Raw genomic sequence first — 16,947 nt, 5'->3', positions numbered from 1 at the left:
ATCGAATGGAGAGATATGACCAGAGGACAGGTCCTCCAATCAGCAGTTAGAAACATTAAAATGGGCGTGAACGTTTGGAGTGTCGTGAATAATTAAATCCCTCAGGTATTTAAACAAATATTATCTATATGTTATACAGTGTTTCTCAGCATATTTGGAAAAGAATTTGAACGAAATGGGCAGAAGTTTGATAAAAACATCTTTATGGTTGTCAAAAATATACATTAAAATACAACAGAATTATTAAAATAAACAAAATACACTGCACACTCTTATTCAGAAACTGGGAAAGTATGTCTGAAAACAAATGTACAAATTCTAAATTAATGTTTAAGTACATGAAAATACACACTAAGATCAAATTATACTTAATGGATGACTTAGGCAAACGTATTTAATCAACTATATAAAATTAAAACATCAAAAACAAAACTGCTAAGCAACCAGCAAATAAAATACATTTTCATTCAAATTGCAAAGACTGGAAATGGCATTGAGCAGTTGCTGTTATATTGAAACATCAATTCTCTACAATGTCTAAAAGACACTTCAACTTGAGGCCACAAACACGTTCCTCCTCTTGCTGACTTGACAACTCTCTTTTCAAGTCCTGCAAACGCTGGAATAAAGATACCGGTCTGCTTTTTCCACTAGGAGATTCAGTCGTCTCAACAGAATCAACCACGTCCTTCAAATAACAAACAAATACATTTTAATGAAAGCTACTTTTCAATTTCATATTAGTAGTAGTCCGTTTCTTTGTCCCCGTAGGGAAAATAAGTTTGCAGCACACTCATACAGATATTTAACAATCACAGTAGGCATATATGAACAAAATTTATTGGAAAGCAAATAAATCTAATTTAAAATAACCAGACCAGCTGATCATCAATTAACACTAGAAAAAGAATTAAAAAATATAATTGCTTGGGGGATAAAAGATAGTTTGGACCTGTTTTTAATGCATCGGTGAACAATACCGTTGGCCAGATTGCAGTAATTCAAAAGCATAGGATAAAGGATGCCTCTTATCATTCACAATGATGTTAAGTTTTATTCAGCACTCTCTCTTTATATATACTCTCTATACTTGTTAACGCAATACCCAACAGTTTACTTGTCATTGTAACTACTTTCATATTAGCACTAGTTATACTGGAATACTGTACCTGTATGTGGCTGGTAGCAGCAGGGTGCTTCCTAGAGGAGTTCATGACTAGAGGAGGTGCAGAGAGGAGGGTGGAGGGGAGGAAGAGAGGGAAAGAGGCAGAGGAAAAAGGATCCGCCTCAATCCGACACTGAATCTGCTCTCCAATTCTAGATATAGAAGTAAAAGAAAATGAATAAAATACACAAAATCCCATAATGCATGTTTAAGAGGACAAAAAGATGGATGGGGAATAAGGTACAAACACTAATTTAAATGGCCCCTACTATGATATTTTAAAGGTTCCTAATTTAGATTTAGAGGTCTCTTACAATAGGTTCACTTGGATCCAAACACTTTAATTTTTTTAATATACACTGCATCACCACCTCTTTTCTCATAGTGTATGAAACGGTTCGATCAAGGATCCGGTCTCACTAAACCCCTCCCTTCCGTGAGCCTACTTTGCTCTGATTAGTCAGATGACCCAGTCTGTTGTTATAGGTCTACACTTTACATCTTACAGCGTGTGTCGGAAAGATCCGGAGGCTTCCTCAGCACTAGTAAACACAGTGATTCAAACAGTAACCTTGCCGTTGTTTTATCATATCAATATGGACATGTTTTTTAAACATGTTGACAACACTACAAATGAAAATCCTTCAGGAATTACTGACGACTTGTTTCAAGCACTTCAGAATTGGTTCTTTCTTTTGGGAGAGATTAACTCCATTTGTCGTGCACTTTGATCTTTAAACTAAAATCCAAAAAAAGAATAATAGGGGCATCATCTAAATTCTGTGTAAAATTCAGTTTATTGCATTGGTAAAAAACCTAACCTCTGGCCCTCAGCATTCATCTTTTGAACAGTTGAGAGAGTATGTTGAAGTCGCTCCATTATGGGAGTCTGTGTGCTGTCTGGAGCAAAGCAAAGTCTGTTCACTTTGCTAGATGATATTTTCTCAACCAGGTCAAAAGTTTCCTTTAAAAACACAAAAATAGAGATTTAACGCATTTATAGTGATCATAACTTTTTTAAATATTAACTCCATTTGTGACGAAGGCTCTGGAATAACTCTACCTGTGTATGCACAGTGCCAGCAGCAGGACGCTTTCGGGAGGGGGTCATGATCAGAGGCACAGAAAGATTGGTGGAGGTCAGGGCAAGAGGAAAAGATGAAGGGTGCAAATGATCCGATTCAATTCGGCGCTGTATCTGCTCTCCAATCCTACAGATACATGTTAAGGAACGGTTACAGCAACAGAACCAAGCAAAAAAAAGGCAACAGTTAACTGTTATATTAAGTTTGTTAAAGCTAACCTCTGGCCCTCAGCATTCATATTGCGTATGGAAGAGAGAATCTTTTTAAAGCGTTGTGCTATGGGAATTTGTGCAGTATCATGAACAGAAGGCCATTCCTCTTTGTCTAAGTGACTCTGAAACAGCTTCTGCTTGGGGAAATGTCTGGCTGCTGTGCTGGGCCTGATATTAGACCTATAAGAAAAAGTTAAAAATTGTGCTTGAATCTTTTATTGTAAAGCTGCTATACTAGATAAGATTATACCTTGAATAATAAATATGTAAAAGAGTGATAGTTACACTTCTGAGGCATGCTGTTTCTCCTGGTATGTCTGTTTCACAGCCTCTATCCAACTGTCAGGAGGCTGGAAACTCTTCAGACTGTCTTTGTTAAAATATACATAAATCTCACCGTCATCTGTGAGTGCATCTGTGATTAAAACAGTTAAAACATACATTTAATAACATAAATATACAGTTCATAATTTCCATTCTGTTACCAATCTGTTATTCTCACCTTTTGCCACAAGAGGCTCTAAACTCCAGTCCTTCATACGATGCTCTACACACAGGCATATGATATCGTCCCAGGGAATTTCTTGAAAGGATGGTCCAGTCTTCTCATACTCATCCCCATCTGCACCGCTCGCATGGAAATATTGGTAGTTCACTCTTCTTAGCAGGTTCTCCAGGCGGGACATAAGAATGGGTTGGCTTAAGGGTGAGGTGGGGATCTGGGATACGTACTGGATTATAGAGGCGCACAAATGTGGCCAGGAAGCTGAGTAGTAAGGGAAGAGATTGTTTTAATGCCACCATACAAATCCATAGCATTTATCTAGTTAATTCAGGGTCAAATACCCAAATTCTACTAAAATGTAATGGACTCTATGCATGCCTACTGATTTTTTTAAAAAGTCTCTTATGCTTACCAAGGCGGAACTTATTTTTATTTTAAAAACAGCAAAAGTGTGAAATATTGAAATTTAAAATAACTTATTTTTTCAATGTAATATATATTTTAAAATGTATTACTGTAATGGCAAAGCTGTATTTTCAGCAGCCATTACTCCAGTCTTCAGTGTCACAAAAAGAAAGATTTCGTCTAATTTTTTATCTTGTTATTATCAGTGTTTTTGTGGCTTAACATTTTTGTTCAGACCATGACTACCAGTTTGGGGTAAGAAAGAAAAGAATAATAATACTTTTATTCAGCAAGGGTGCATTCAATTTATCAAAAATGCCAATAAAGACATTTATAATGTTACCAAGATTTCTTTTTAAAATAAATGCTGTTCATTGAACTCTATTCATACAAAGAATCCTAAAAAAATGTATCACGGTTTCCACAAAAACTAATACGCAACAAAACAAGAACCACCATCAATAATTAATCACCAATAATAATTGATAATAACAGAGCAACAATCAGCATATTAGATTGATTTCTAAAGATCATGTGACACTGAAGACTGGAGTAATGGATGCTGAAAATTCAGCTTTGCCACCACAGGAATAAATTACCATATTTTAAAATATATTAAAATAGAAAAAAATTATTTTAAATTGTTATACTATTTTACAATAGTACTGTTTTTACTGTATTTTGAGCATAAGAGACATTACTGGTAAAAAGTTTGGAATAAATAAGGTTTCCACTAAAAGCTTTACAAGCTTCTTGTATTGCATTCTCCCATTAGCAAAATATATGAAAAATGTGCCAATTTGTACATGAAATGCATTTTCTGTGTGCGCAGATTTACACAACATGAAAAACAAAACAAAAATGGATCTTGAACTTTGAATTTGTTTGGTGTGTGGATTTCCTGTTTTTCATAGTATTCTCCCATACCATTAACGGGAGGCAGATCCCACTCAGGAAGTTGCCGACTGAGGATGGTTCTCCTCAGCCAGTCCTGGTGTTCTGGAGAGTTCCAGGCCTGATGAGGAATCAGCTCGCTGTTCTCGGGGAGAGAGAATTCAGGAGGTGGCCAGCACAGACTGGACAGGTGCTCTGACGAAACCACACCTGCCAGAAAACTCAGCACACTGTTACAGAGTTGCACAATAGGCTCCGGGCGCTGAGACGGAAGACCCGCATGTTTCCTGTCCTGCTTGTCTCGTTGTAGTCTGGAGTGGAACTCACGGCACAGGCCTAACTCAACAACCTGTAGCAGGGTCTGAGAGCAGAGGGCTGGTCCAGCGGGAGAGCGGGCGGCAAGCCACCTCACAACAAGACTCATCTGAAGTGGAATGGTTATAAAAAGAATGTGTAAGTACATCATCCATATTTAGTTAGCTATCATTTATAAATATATCGCCCTATTTTGCCTGTTGGACCAATACCAATAGCATTATAAGGTCACATTTATCGACTGATACTGATAAGATACACACACACATACGCATCCCTAACAGACATATTTTTAACTATTTTTAATGAAATTAACTGTGTATTCTCAATATCTTTTGCAGACAAACCTGCTGAATGAGGGTTGCTGTACAGTGCACACTAATGATTTTAAGGTATATTACTAGAATATGAAGTCATTTTATAAACAAAATATTAGATTAATCTTTTATATTGTCAAATAAATCATCCTAATAAATGGCTTAATTTTCTTTACTTAAAATGTAATTTCCAATTTCAAGGAGAAATGTGACCTGGACATAATAACCCCTTACAACTGTTTGATGAGAAAGTTAAAAGTGACAGAGAGTAGCAAAGAAAACCTCAGTGAGATGTTTATGATACCAATATGACTGCATCCCTAACACAAATAGGTTTAACTATATTTAATTAAATTTGTGTGGTTTTTTTGCAGACCAACCTGTTCTGAGCCTTGCAGGTCAGTGAGGGTTGCTGGAATATGGACAAAGATGTATTCAGAGATGAGGCCATCTCTCACTAACATATTCAACATGAGTGCTGTGAAAGAGAGACAATAAAATAATCAGATTGTAGTCTTTAACACCCCTTGTCTATTATACACTGTATTTTCTTTAACAAACTTGCCTTCTTCCAAACCCTGATCGCTGATACCACTGTCTTGGTTGCCAGTAACCACCACAACCAGTGGTAGAGGAGAGTGCCAGCAGCTGGCCTGCTGCACCTGCCTCAGCTGGAGGAGGGCAGAGAGCAGGGTCACATCCTCGTCCTCTTCGCCCTGTCCAGCACTGTTTAGAGGGGGAAGCAGCATCAGCAGAGCGTTGGTACCATGGAGCTCCTTCTGTTCCTCCAGCAGGCACTGGTCTTCTGCACTTAGGGGGCCATGACATGCCTGCACAGAGACACAGGGGTTAATCATCTGTAAATGCAGAGGCATTTGGACCCCTGGATACAATTCTAATGAGCTAGAAATGACATTTTTGTAGGTCAAAATCCTTTTCTTTTTTTTTACATTCAGTTCCATCGTCAATGTTTTTTTTTAATAGGTTATTGGAAACACACAAACTCAAAATGGTCACGTTTTATTCTAAGAAAAAAAATTCTGTATCAGTAATAGCCCCTGCAATTTTTTAAAGCTTTTAATTGTCTTGAAAAAGGCAGTTGCTAAAAAGTGGCTAATTTTGACTACAGAGGTTTTCAGGGACATTAAACATCACGTCGAACAGGTAAACTAATCTATTCACTAGTCTGTTTTTACAGCCTCATTGTGTTTATAATCGCAGTCTTGCAAAGTATTGTAAGCAAACTTACAATCAAACTTTCAGGCAATTTTTTTTTTTAAATAAAGACTAAAAGAGCTGTTGGAAGCTTAGTGATGGGGATATTGAAGTCACTCGACTGTGGTGCTTCAAAATTCAGTTGTGTTAATTTGTGAAGATTATCCTGATAACCATTACGTAAAAAAAAAAAAGTGTGTTGGTCACAGAGCTTATTTTCTGCAATAATCCAAAAGTCAATGGAAAAATCCTACCGAGTTTTTGACAACGGAACCAGGGTGATGCTAACTTCCGGGATGGCCTACAAAAATACGTCATCACTGCAGCACTCAGTTTCATTTTTAATTTTTTCCCCCTGTGGTCCATTTTCTCCTCATTACTTCACTGTAACTGAGTAAATAATGACAGAATTTTAATTTCTTCTGAGGCTCACCTTTATAGAAATGTGAACTTCATGAGTCTGTCCCTTAATATTTGTCAGGCTGTGACTAATGCACAACGTTTTTAGTTTCCCTTTTGGTTCTTTCTCACTATCTTCAGATTGATTTCCTCCACCCAATTTAACCTCAAGCCAGTCTGTCAGAATCCTGCATGGAAACAAACATAAATAAAACAAAAGATGTCAGTTATAATTTCACATGTCTTAAGAAATGTTCCCATCATTTTGTTCTTTACCTGCTGGCAAAGCTTATGTCACTATCGCAGCTGCTTGGCAACAGAAGCGTGGCTTTCCAGAAGACTCTATCAGGTGCATTAGGGGTGCTTTCTGCCACAAGGGTGGGAAGGTCAAGAGGCATCCATACACGCTCACTGCCAAAGAAGGACAATTAAGCATACAGACAATCACAGTGATCTGCATCCTGCACATCTATGCCAAACTGCATCCCCACTGTACTTACCTCAGTAAGAGATTGTAGTAGTAGGACACTTTCATTTGATGAACTGCTTCTTGTCTCATTTTCAGCAACCTATAATAATAAAGTCAGAACCAGGAACAATCATTTAGACGAATTCAAAACAAACAAATCCAAGCAAAATAAAATAACTAGATTGAAATCACCAATAACAGACCTTGTGCAGGAAACTGCCATGTTCCCAGAGTTGCCCAGGTTGACCATCCCCTGAGCCAAAAGGACCAGACAGGGGCTGGAAGGAGCACTGGGGACAAGGGCCTTCAGTTTGAACTGTGGATCTACACAGCCAGGGGCTGCAGGGAAACCACGCATCTGTCTCTTTAGCTGGCGACGCACGGCTACCACGTCACGCCACCTAGAGTACATGCACACATCTGTTCTTTAAAGATTTCTAAAGAAGTGGGATAAAACACACCTCCAAGACCTGCTTTATACACATAAAGAGAAATAATTAGCTCCTCAAACCTCTTGATGAACTTGCGGACGCGCCTCAACTCATCGTCCAAGATCTCTTGTGCCATCGCGGCCACCTCCTCAGCCATCGTCTCCTCTACTATGCTGTTGCATTCCTCCGCAGAGCAGCGAGCAATACAAGCCGCTTTCATCTCTAAAGCAAGCCTGGAAGAGAAGTACCGCATTACTAGTTTTGCAAACATTTATTGATGAAATTGATTAAAACCTGTCAAGAACATATCCAAGTCATGTTTCACAGTCAAGTAATGCATCATAATAACTTTTGTTGCATTTATTCATTTAGCAGATGCTTTTATCCAAAGTGACAAATGAAGACTACAACAAATGATTAAACTTAAAGGGATTGTTCACCTAAAAATTAAATGTTGTCACCATTTACTCACCCTCATGCTGCTCCAAACCTGTATGACTTTCTTTTTTCTGTTGAAAACAAAAGAAGATATTTTGAAGAATGTCGGTAACCAGACGGTTGATGGTAGCTATTGACTTCAATTGTATTTTTGTATCTATGTAAGTCAATGACTACCGTCAACTGTTTGATTACCAAAATTCTTTAAAATATATTCTTTTGTGTTCAGGAGAAGAAATAAACTCATACAAGTTTGGAAAAATTTAAGGGTGAGTGATGACAATATTTTTGATTGAACTATCCCTTTAAGGAGACAACATCATGAAAAAGCCAAAGGTGACAGACAAGCCAGGCATACCTTATCTCAGCCTCAGCGGTCGCTCTAATGCTCTCTGTTAGCACCTCATCGCTGATCTTAAGACACATCTCACCACTGAACTGCTCAAGAAAGGCTTCCTTCTGCCTAAAATCAAACAAAAATGAAAGAAGAGTAGGAAACAAACACAAAAACACAAGTATTGTATTAAATCATGAAAGTAGAGGGTCTTTCACACACCTGGCTTCTTCCTTCTTGCGTTTCTCTTCTTCAATTCTCTCCTTCTCAGCTCTGATCTCTGATGTGGACAGTTCCCTCAGCAGCTGATGTAAGACTTCACTCACAACCGTTTCCAGCTCACTGTCACTTGCACTGCAGGACACATGTGAGCAGATACATTATAAAAAAATAAAAAAATAAAAAGTTTGTTTTGTGACAAAAAGACTTTGGCCTAAAGGGAAGTGAAATCTTCTGGCTGAAAAATAGTTTAATTTTCACCCTCAAGAATTTTAAACCTGTAGGTCAATAAAGGAAAGAGTTCCTACCTGAGGGCTACAGACACATATTCAGCAGCAGCACGGGTTATATTAGAGACTTCGGCCTCCACTACCTCATGAAGCACCGCATCCACCTCTGCCATGATATCCTGCCAGAGATAATTGTATCATCAGTGAGCTTATGTATGTAGCACATTGTAGGAGTGCTGCTCTTTGTGGTTAAGATTGAAAAGCGTCTCACTTGATCTGTGTAGGCTGGCTCTGGTTTGGGTGGAGGAGATGGAGGTCGGACTGGCTGCGGGGCTAATATGGGTTGGAAAACCATCTGTGTCACCCCAGGCAGAGTGGGTTCTGCTGTTTGGGACTTCTCTCTGGTTTGCTCCATATTGTCCGGTTTTACAGGCTCAGTCATGCCAGGGACATCCATTAATTGCCGTGGTTCAACGAGAAGCCTTGTTTTCACCTGAGGCCTGGAGTCAGGCTCCACCACAGGCTTCAACTCCTGCCTCTGTGGATGAACTGCCAACACCAAAATATCTTGTAAAGAAAAGCACATTCTAATTTTCACTAATGAAGTAAGAACTGAAGTGCATTCACACCTTTCAGGGCAGCTGGTGGAGCCTCTGAAGATAGACGATCTCCAGTGTACTTGTTGTTGGAGTCAAAGCTGCAAACGGGATTTTGCTGAGGCGGGCTGGGCAGCAGTCCACCGTTCACCACCTCACCAATCAGAACAGTTCTCTTCCTCTCAATAGCCACAGACTTGCTCTGCGGCAGGGAGAAATCAGGCTCCTGATAGGCTGTCCGACTAAGTTCTACCATGCTGGATGATAAACAAAATAAGGCATTCATTTTCAAGAATTCTGCATCTCCAAAATGACATTGGATACTATTGCATTGAGAAAGGATCTAACATTGTACAAGATGTTTTGCAAAAATCAAGACAACAGAGAATATAAGTAGGACATACCCATCATTGATATTAAGGCCATGCTGTTGAATAAAGTCTGCGGCTTCAGTGGCATTGCGGAACATGAGCATTCTGACAAAGTCCTCGACTGGGAAAATGGTGGATCTCTGGGACCCAACAGTAAAGGCCACATTGAGGATTTTCAGTGCCTTGCTTCTCACCTAAACAAACAGAGATAAAAATAGTTCTTAAGAAACTTAAAAGTGTAATGAATGACAAAGTACTTCATAAATACTGGCTACTGAACTACCCTCTGGGTAAGATGCATTTACCTGATTGAAGTATCTGTGAAGTATGCAGCTGCTCAAATAGGAAGCTGCACTCACAAGTTTAAAGAACCGGACAAAGTTATTGCTGTTGAGTGCTGCAAAGGCTTGCACAGCAAAATCCACTTCCGGAGACCCCCGTACCTCTTTGCGAAACTGCTGCACCTCACTGGATTGACACAAAGCAAATCCATTTGTATTATTTATGCAATAATAGGTGCAAAATCAGTGCAAGGAATTGCTGATTGGTACTCTTCAGCAAATATCTGTATCAGAACAATTCTGTGCTGTCATTGGAAGCCAGATTATTTCCCTCTTCAATGTGCTCACTAACCTAAGAGTCAAATTCATTTATTTCCTGATCATATAAAAATATGGCAAGAGATTAAGGCTAATACATTTATATTTACGTATTTGACAGGCGCTTATCCAAAGTAACTTTTATTACATATATACCTGGTTTCACAGACCAGGCTCAAGCCTAGTACCAGACTAAAATGCATGTTTGAGCTGTTTTAACTGAAAGCAACTTGCACTGACATATCTTAAAATATGTTAGTACTATTGTTTTGTCTCAAGCTGCACACCAGTAATGTTTTTTTGTAAGGCACATTTATAAAAAGCTACTTAAATGTACTAATTGAACTAAGGCCTATTCCTGGCTTAATCTAAGCCCTGTCTGTGAAACAAGGCCTTAGGTATACCAAAGTCCCTTTAAGAAGTCATTTCATTTGCCGGCCATCTTTGAAAGGCCTCTAGGCATGCAAGTGCAGCTCCTATCTCTTTGAATGGGGAAACATCAAATTCTCCAAAACTGTTCGCCAAGCTTACGATTAAATTTCATATTTGAAATCACCAATGAAATAACAACGGTCTCATAAATGTTGTTTTTAAACACTCGAATCATGACAAAAAACTGCATTTTTTTTAGGCTGGACCAAGCTAATGCGGACACCCAGTCTTAATCTATGGGAACCGGAGCTTCTAATGCCAGCTGCAGTGACAGGATGACTTTACCAATCAGCAATTGGCTCTTATTTAGAAGGCGGGACTTATTCCTCCCTATTGCGTGTTGCACTTTCTCCCAATCATAGTAATACGAGTGCACCGTCTTTCTATATATAATGTCTTTGGGTACACATTTGATCAGTTCATAATTCAAACCCATGACCTTGGTATTGTTAGCACCATGCTCTACTGTTTGAGCAACAGGGTTGTCTTAACTGCCTAAAAAGGGCTGATTCCAAATTCAAAATAGTTTTATGATTACTGCCAAAAAACTAAAATTAGCAGGGTGAGGCGCATTACCGAAGAATATCTCCATCATTGAGCTTAAGCAACACGTTGTATTGGCGGAACTCTGCCTCATTGGAGCAGTACACCTCCTTGGTGGCTAAGTCTTGATACATCTCTTTCAGACTCTGCAGGCATTTTGTCATATTCTCATTGTTGATCTTGGCATCAAAAGACATCATGGGTTCCTGGCAGAGGTGATGAGCGCAGTGAATGTGGAAACGGGTACATTTCTCGATGAGCTGTACTGTTACTGGATCACATAGATGCTGCTGGGTAATGTCCTACAAAAGATGTTCAGGCATAATTACAAAAAAATAGGCTAAGTTGTAAAAAACACAATGGCGACATAATATTCACATTGACACACATTGAATATTTTAAATCAATCAGTTTTAATATTTTTAAATAATAACATCAGTAGAAATAAGACTAAAAGTTGTTATGCCCACCTTTCGAATGCCTCTCGTTCTGTTCCAAACAAAGTCATACCAGTCACGGTAATTGCCCTCACCATGGTCCATAATCTGAGTCACCAAGTAGTCCATAGTCATGCTTAGCACAGGAAGTGGTCTAAGCTCATGAGAGAGAGGTTCTTCCTGATCGGCCGAAGACCTGCTATATTCTTTGATGGCAGCAAAATGATCCACCTAAGCAGATTTAGTCAAATAACTCAAAGGTAACCAATGGCAAAGGCATTTTGACATAATATTGAACCTTAGCCAAGAACTCCAATAAATACGTGGACTTCAAATCATTATTGGACTGTATTGTCACAAACCTTTTCTGTATCTGGAACAACCTCAAAGATGCTCAGCTGGTTACGGGTTTCTCTCATATACCGTTCTTTCTCTGGGCACATATCAGGGCATGTTCCCACAAAGACTTTAGACATATCCAGGTCTGTTCTTTTGGGCCGAGCTTCAGAGACAAAAAGAACATTATTACCCTATAATTTATATTCTAAAACAAACAATATAAATAATATTATATTACATAATATTACAATAAGTTCAGTACAATACGGTATCAGAGACCTTGCCGTAAAATCTTATCTCTCTGCTCTAGGAGGCGGTATCTCTCCTCTGCTGTTTCAGCCACCTGACCGATGAGAGGCTGCAGTACTGAGGGCAGGTTATTATTAGGCCGTTCTACGCTCCGCTCCTCTGAGACCAACTCCAGTGGTGCGTCAATTTCAAACTGGAGTGTTTTAGCAACAGATGATTTTTTGATCGGAGAGCTTTAACAGAAAAAACACACAGCAATAAATAATCAGGCCAAATAACCATCATGCAAAGGGATTGTTTGAAATTACATGTCTTAAATTACCCTTTAGTAAGAGAGCTAGTGGTGATGATGGGCAGTGCTCTGGGAAGAAGCTTGCAACTAGGGGAGGACTGCAACAAATCAGCCCCAGACTCTGATTCCCCCGTCAAATCTTTGACCTCTGAAGGTTTAGCAGCTTTTTCACCAGGACCTGTAAATGACAAGCACTTTATGAGCATAACAGTACGAAAGTTCACAGCATTTATTATAATATGTTTCTGCTTAGATTAGGCTAAAAGAACACATTAAAACCAGGCATACAAATGACATTTAAACAGCAGATCACATGTTTGACATGTCACCAACAGGACAGGTTTTCATATGCTCATCAGTCCACAGCTAAAAAAAAAAAGCCATCATGTCCTCATTTTCTGTGATTTGTATTGTAACTTGTAGTAGCCAAAAAATGAAAATGTGAAACGATGACCTTGAGCTGAAATGAGTTTGATTGAGAGCAGATCGTTTCAGTTTAGCTTTTAGCTCAAGCAAGGCAGTGGCACAAAATTTATGATGGGAATATTTGAATCAATTCTTAATTTCTTTCTACATTTTCTATGTGTTAGCACATAGTTAATGCATCTTACAGTGTTATTTCTTTATATCATATTTTCGACAATGTTTTAATTAAGATTAAAAAAACATTTTCATCTTGCTTTCTTTATATTGATAAAATAAACTCAATTTAATCAGTTATTTTGTGGATGACATTAACACCGCACTTTAGCAACATTTTCCAGTTTAAACATTCCCACAAGGCCAAAAGACAATTTTGATTTTAATTTGATTAATTTCACAGTCCTATACAATAAATCTTACATTTCATGAATTAGAATTAGTATTTTATTTAATTAAACAGTAAACAAACTTCTAAATAGTACTGTTACTCACTCTGTTTCTTTCTTTGCCAAAATATCTGAATTTCATTCCTCTGGAACATCTTTCCTTTCTTTTTGGCTTTGGCTGCAGATGCCTGAAGGCAAGAAAGAGTTCACTTAATTAAACCACAAACACGTTCATTAAATATAACTACTTTTCTGGCAATGAGAATTTTGTATCATGTATTGAACTGGTCATGCTCACATGATCATGGAAATACACAATGGCCAGATGTTTCTGAGGCCTGCAATACACCTTAAGCACTTTCCCAAAGTGCCCAAAATGCTCTGTGACGAGTTCCTTCCTGTTGAGTTTGGGTGGGATGCCTTTGCACTGTATAATAGTGGCATCAGTAGGAGAGAGACCAGACAAACTGCCTGTGCTATCCTTTCGAACAGCACGTCTAGCTGAAGTGTGTGTCTGTGATTGAGGCTTGAGCGCTACAAAGACAAGTGATCACAACAATGTTAACAAAAAAGATATATATTTTAAAATAGTTTAGTATAAAAATTAGGGATGCATTATTATAGCGGTACCGTATCAGTGCTTTTTTATAAATTTTTTTATCAGCATCAGACGATATAGGATATTTAATTGTTTTACATTTAGATGATCTATATTATAAAAATGTAAAAATTATTTTTAAAATGTAATCTCTAAATTAATATCCATTTTCCATACTGTACATTTAGTTGTGATGTCTAAATTTAAGTTTTTCGATTTTTTTATTATTATTTTGTCAGACTAAATAGTACAGAATTAAATATCCGCCAATAATATTAACCAATAATAGCACCTCATATAGAATTTTAATATTAGTGTGTGAACCTTAAAAAAACATCACAAGAAAAGAAATGTATCTTACAAACTTCCTCTGCTTTTTTCAAAACTGTTGGAGGCTGAGATCTCAGAGGTGTAGTGGCCACATCACTAGCTGGACCAGGTGGATCTGGTCTTTCTGGAGGATGATCATCTCTCTTGACTGGGCTGACTTTGGATCTCAGGAGCTCAGACATCGCATTGCGAAAAAGCCCTGCAGCTGGGCCACGGCTTCTCAGCAGTGGGCGTTTAGCGGGTTGTCTTGGGCCTTCTGCTCCAATTTCACTACTGTCACTTTTAGCTGGATTTGGGTCTACCGTCTCCTCTTTACGTTTTATGCCGAAACTAACAAAAGCTGTTTCTCCTCCACTGCTTTTCAAATCTCCTGCTCTATCCTCCGTTCTTTGTGGGGCTTCAGGTGTTGGGACCCCAAATCCAAAGGATCCAATGCCAGTACCACCAAACGCAGGTACTTTGGTATCTAACTGTGGCTGAAGGGTCTGCGCTGTGAAGCTGAAGGTGGATGGAGTCGTGGGCTGTGAAGCAGGCGTACTACTGCTGGAAGGGTTGGCAGGTTGAGAGAAGGTGAACTGAATGCTGCTGCCACCACTGAGCGTCTCCTTTTGTAAAAAATTTGCATTAGAACGTGAGACAGAAGGAGCTGCTGCTGGCTGTGAGAAGCTGAAGCCCAGAGCGCTTGGCTTTACGCATGAAAACAACGAAACACCAGAGGAATTGCCCACGGTACTAGTTACGGCCTTGGATGATCCAATAGTTTCAGAGGCTGAAGACAGATTTGAACTGGGAGGTTCTGGGCTGACGCTGAAAATAGGTTTGAAAACAGATTCATTGGGTGGCTTGAAAGTAAACTGGTTCCCACTAGGGGGATTATCAGTCCTACCCCCTATTGAGGAGCTTGAGGAGGATGTTGCGGTGGGTCCAGAGAGGGCAGAAAGCTGACCGAAACTGGGCTGGTTGGTAACAGTGCTGCTGAAGCTGGTCGACGATTGGGAGACGCTTGAGGATAGACCGAACGCAGAAGGCTGACCGAAAGCTGGGCTCTGATCAAAAGCAGACATCGGATTCTGTCCTGTAGCTTGAGCATATGATGGCGGTGGTTGTCCATATCCAAGCGTGCCTTGACCCAAACTCGTCTGCCCAAAGGCTGGGGCTGGGGCTGGGGTTGTTCCCAAAAAGGAGAACGATGACGGCTGCACCGATCCTTGAGATAACCCACCGCCCTGGCCAAAAGTAGGTGTTTGGCCGAAAACAGATGGCTGTTGTGTTGACTGGGCAAAAGCTGGTTGACTAAAAGCTGAGGGTTGTCCAAAGCCAACACCCTGTGCTGGGTTCTGCTGGGAAAAGGGCTGAAATAGGTTTCCAGACTGATTAGTGTTGTTCGATGCCTGAAAGGCAGTTTGTGGTTGACCAAAGATGTTTGGATTCATGATGGATGAAGCAGGAACAGCAACTGTTAAGATTTACTGATGTGATCCTGAGCAAATCGGTCTGCTGGTCATGACCAACGTAACGTTACTCTGAATCCTGTAAAACAAAGAGAGAAAACAGTTACCCGTGGCTTAGTTGATTTAAACCCAAATATATAACGTATTTAACTGAAATATCTGTATAATTTGCAAACCGTGTTGTTAAGAGCTCAAAGAAGAAAAATAAACCCGTGAGTACTGAAGGCTGAGCACGTTTTACCTTTGCAAACTCACAAAATTAACTAAAGTATTACTAATATTTGTATTCATTATATCTCTACATGATATATATAAAAATTAAACCCACTCAAATCTAAAAGGAATAATATCTGCAAATACTTCAGCGCTGTTTTCGTCGGACTCGGACAGGATGTTTATTTCTCTTCTTCGTGAACAGATGCGCCGTCGATCCAACGATATTCTAGGCGATTGCGGCCTCTACAGGCAGGCAAGAGCATGACACCATAGGATGAGGAGAAGTACTACAGGTGAATGGGCTAAAAATAACGAACATCTTATAGAAATCCACAAAAAAATATGACACCAAATATGCACAAATGTGAAATAGAATTTATGTCACAACTTTAGGCCTACCTTTAACAACAAAGTCCCTAGTCAAAAATTATACAGAAATGCTATTAAGATTGAAATCATAATTTGGAATCAACATAATTTGCTGTAATAAGAATGTCTTGTCCCTGTTTGGAAACATAGAATTCCACACTACATGGTTTAGCAGCAATACAACATTGTAAAACATAGCCCCATTAAGTTATGTGAACTTAAAACTTTTCTTTCACACCAATTGTTATGATAGGTTTTTGTATATATTTGGATAAATCAAGTTTATAAGTTTTCAAGAAACAATTTCTTGAATACTTTTGAGTTTTATCTGGATGCATAAAAAACAAAATCTGAAATTAAGATTGCATTTTTTTTTATGTAAGGAATAACTGATTTTTAATGTAAGAATTAATTATTAGAAAAACAATGCACACCCTGTGTTAATATATATATATATATAAATATAAAAGTACATCAAAGTTGTCTTAAGACAAGACCAGGTATTGTTCAAAATTCATGTATAACTTTGATGAAAGGTTTTGATCCACTTCAAATGTTGACCACTGTATATATATATATATATACTGTATATATATATACAAATGTATTTATCAAAGGTGATATATTAGTCATTTTATTTGTTACATAATTTCATGTTTAATTTCTATCAGTTGCTGTTATCC

General features: G+C 38.6%; 1 protein-coding gene across 3 annotated transcripts; it reads right to left on the bottom strand.

Moving 5' to 3' along the window:
• Nucleotides 1-182: 182 nt before the first annotated feature.
• Nucleotides 183-16,118, bottom strand: mcm3ap (minichromosome maintenance complex component 3 associated protein). Of its 3 annotated transcripts, none has more exons than XM_084122326.1 (31): nucleotides 16,008-16,118; nucleotides 14,260-15,758; nucleotides 13,599-13,834; nucleotides 13,407-13,488; nucleotides 12,522-12,669; nucleotides 12,230-12,432; nucleotides 11,974-12,113; nucleotides 11,645-11,842; nucleotides 11,208-11,476; nucleotides 9,906-10,068; nucleotides 9,634-9,794; nucleotides 9,263-9,486; nucleotides 8,905-9,182; nucleotides 8,712-8,812; nucleotides 8,407-8,538; nucleotides 8,209-8,313; nucleotides 7,493-7,645; nucleotides 7,185-7,382; nucleotides 7,013-7,081; nucleotides 6,789-6,923; nucleotides 6,547-6,700; nucleotides 5,464-5,728; nucleotides 5,279-5,376; nucleotides 4,300-4,690; nucleotides 2,965-3,228; nucleotides 2,748-2,877; nucleotides 2,469-2,642; nucleotides 2,229-2,376; nucleotides 1,987-2,129; nucleotides 1,170-1,317; nucleotides 183-688 (listed from the first exon to the last, which is right to left on the bottom strand). In XM_084122326.1, exons 2-31 carry the CDS (start codon nucleotides 15,659-15,661, stop codon nucleotides 521-523), a joined length of 6,480 nt encoding a protein of 2,159 aa, XP_083978452.1. In that variant the 5' UTR covers nucleotides 15,662-15,758; nucleotides 16,008-16,118; the 3' UTR covers nucleotides 183-520. The 3 variants fall into 3 exon arrangements, with proteins under 3 accessions (XP_083978452.1, XP_083978453.1, XP_083978454.1); XM_084122327.1 differs by having other exon boundaries at nucleotides 16,040-16,115; XM_084122328.1 differs by having other exon boundaries at nucleotides 15,856-16,101.
• Between the last annotated feature and the right edge of the window lie 829 nt (nucleotides 16,119-16,947).

This window comes from Abramis brama (assembly GCF_963993115.1).
Source record: "Abramis brama genome assembly, chromosome: 8".
NCBI lineage: Eukaryota > Metazoa > Chordata > Actinopteri > Cypriniformes > Leuciscidae > Abramis > Abramis brama.
The sequence above is the reverse complement of the archived record's forward strand: the minus strand, read 5'-3'. Positions and strand labels throughout refer to the sequence as shown.

Coding starts and splice junctions, on each gene's coding strand:
- mcm3ap (XM_084122326.1), bottom strand. CDS start 15,661: ATGAATCCAAACATCTTTGGTCAACCACAAACTGCCTTTCAGGCATCG. Junction 11,477..11,644: donor GAACGAGAGGCATTCGAAAG/GTGGGCATAACA, acceptor CATCTTTTGTAG/GACATTACCCAGCAGCATCT. Junction 1,318..1,986: donor ATGAATGCTGAGGGCCAGAG/GTTAGGTTTTTT, acceptor TTCTATATCTAG/AATTGGAGAGCAGATTCAGT.